Source organism: Propithecus coquereli, unplaced genomic scaffold (assembly GCF_000956105.1).
Source record: "Propithecus coquereli isolate 6110/MARCELLA unplaced genomic scaffold, Pcoq_1.0 Scaffold12, whole genome shotgun sequence".
NCBI classification, from domain to species: domain Eukaryota; kingdom Metazoa; phylum Chordata; class Mammalia; order Primates; family Indriidae; genus Propithecus; species Propithecus coquereli.
Window position 1 is genome coordinate 7,107,701 of NW_012136080.1, and position 990 is coordinate 7,108,690.

General features: G+C 31.1%; 1 protein-coding gene across 1 annotated transcript in view; it reads right to left on the reverse strand.

Moving 5' to 3' along the window:
- CAPN7 (calpain 7) overlaps nucleotides 1–990 on the reverse strand; it is a 51,312-nt gene that overhangs the window by 40,327 nt on the left and 9,995 nt on the right. Inside the window, exon 3 of the mRNA XM_012663233.1 lies at nucleotides 201–358. Coding sequence (XP_012518687.1) covers nucleotides 201–358 — 158 coding nt within the window. The remainder of the gene's footprint in view (nucleotides 1–200; nucleotides 359–990) is intronic.

Here is a 990-nt window from a genome sequence, read left to right on the forward strand (position 1 = left end):
GGTGTGTACCTGTAACCCTAGTTACTTGGGAGGCTCTGTGAGCTAGGCTGACGCCATGGCTCTCTAGCCCAGGCAACATAGGGAAACTTTTTTTGAAAAAAAAAAAAAAAAAAAAAAGTAGTTATTAAGTAAAATTCACTAGTAAAAGAAGACATTTCTTAGCATAATTCTACCAAAATTTAATTTATAATAATACATACGGTTTTCAGACAGAGATCCACAGCTTCTGTATATAATTCTATAGCATCTTCAACATTCTCTTTTTCATCTTCATCAAAAGCTTGTGTAACAAGGAAATGGGCACGCTCTAAGTCCAACTGATGTTTTGATTTCAAAGGATCAGCACTCTTTGACTGAACTAGGATGAGAAAAAAAGTCTGTATTGAAAGAATATTACCTAAACGTAGCCAGGGAACAACACACCACATAAATACATTTAAGACATTCTTTACCTATAATCTATAAACTCTATAATCCTTCATTTAAAAGCTTACCAAGGTTAAAAAAATCCTTAAAAAAGGACTAACTTCCCCCCTTCTCATTTTAAGGCCTAAAAAAAGGGCTCCAGTTGTTTAATCACACAATAGACACAAAAGATCAGGAACATTAAATATGTATTCTTTATTAAAAATTTTTTTCCTCTAATTTTTCTCTCCCTTACAAGCATTCTCTTTATTTAAACTCCATTATATTGTAAGGTAATTAAAAATATTTTTTTCAGTACAGACAATATTTGTGTAATATACTAGGCCTTGATGATACAGTTCCAGCTTTTCCTATTCTCCTAGGGCCAGAATAAGTTACCATATATTTTTACTGCTCTTTGAAATAAGTATTTCCATTTGTTTTTAATATAAACATCTATAAAAGAACTTATATCCAGAATATATAAAGATCTCTTACAATTCAACAATAAAAAGACAACCCAATTAAGAAGTGGGCAAAGGATCTAAACAGACATTTTTCCAAAGAAGATATTCAAAAGCTCAA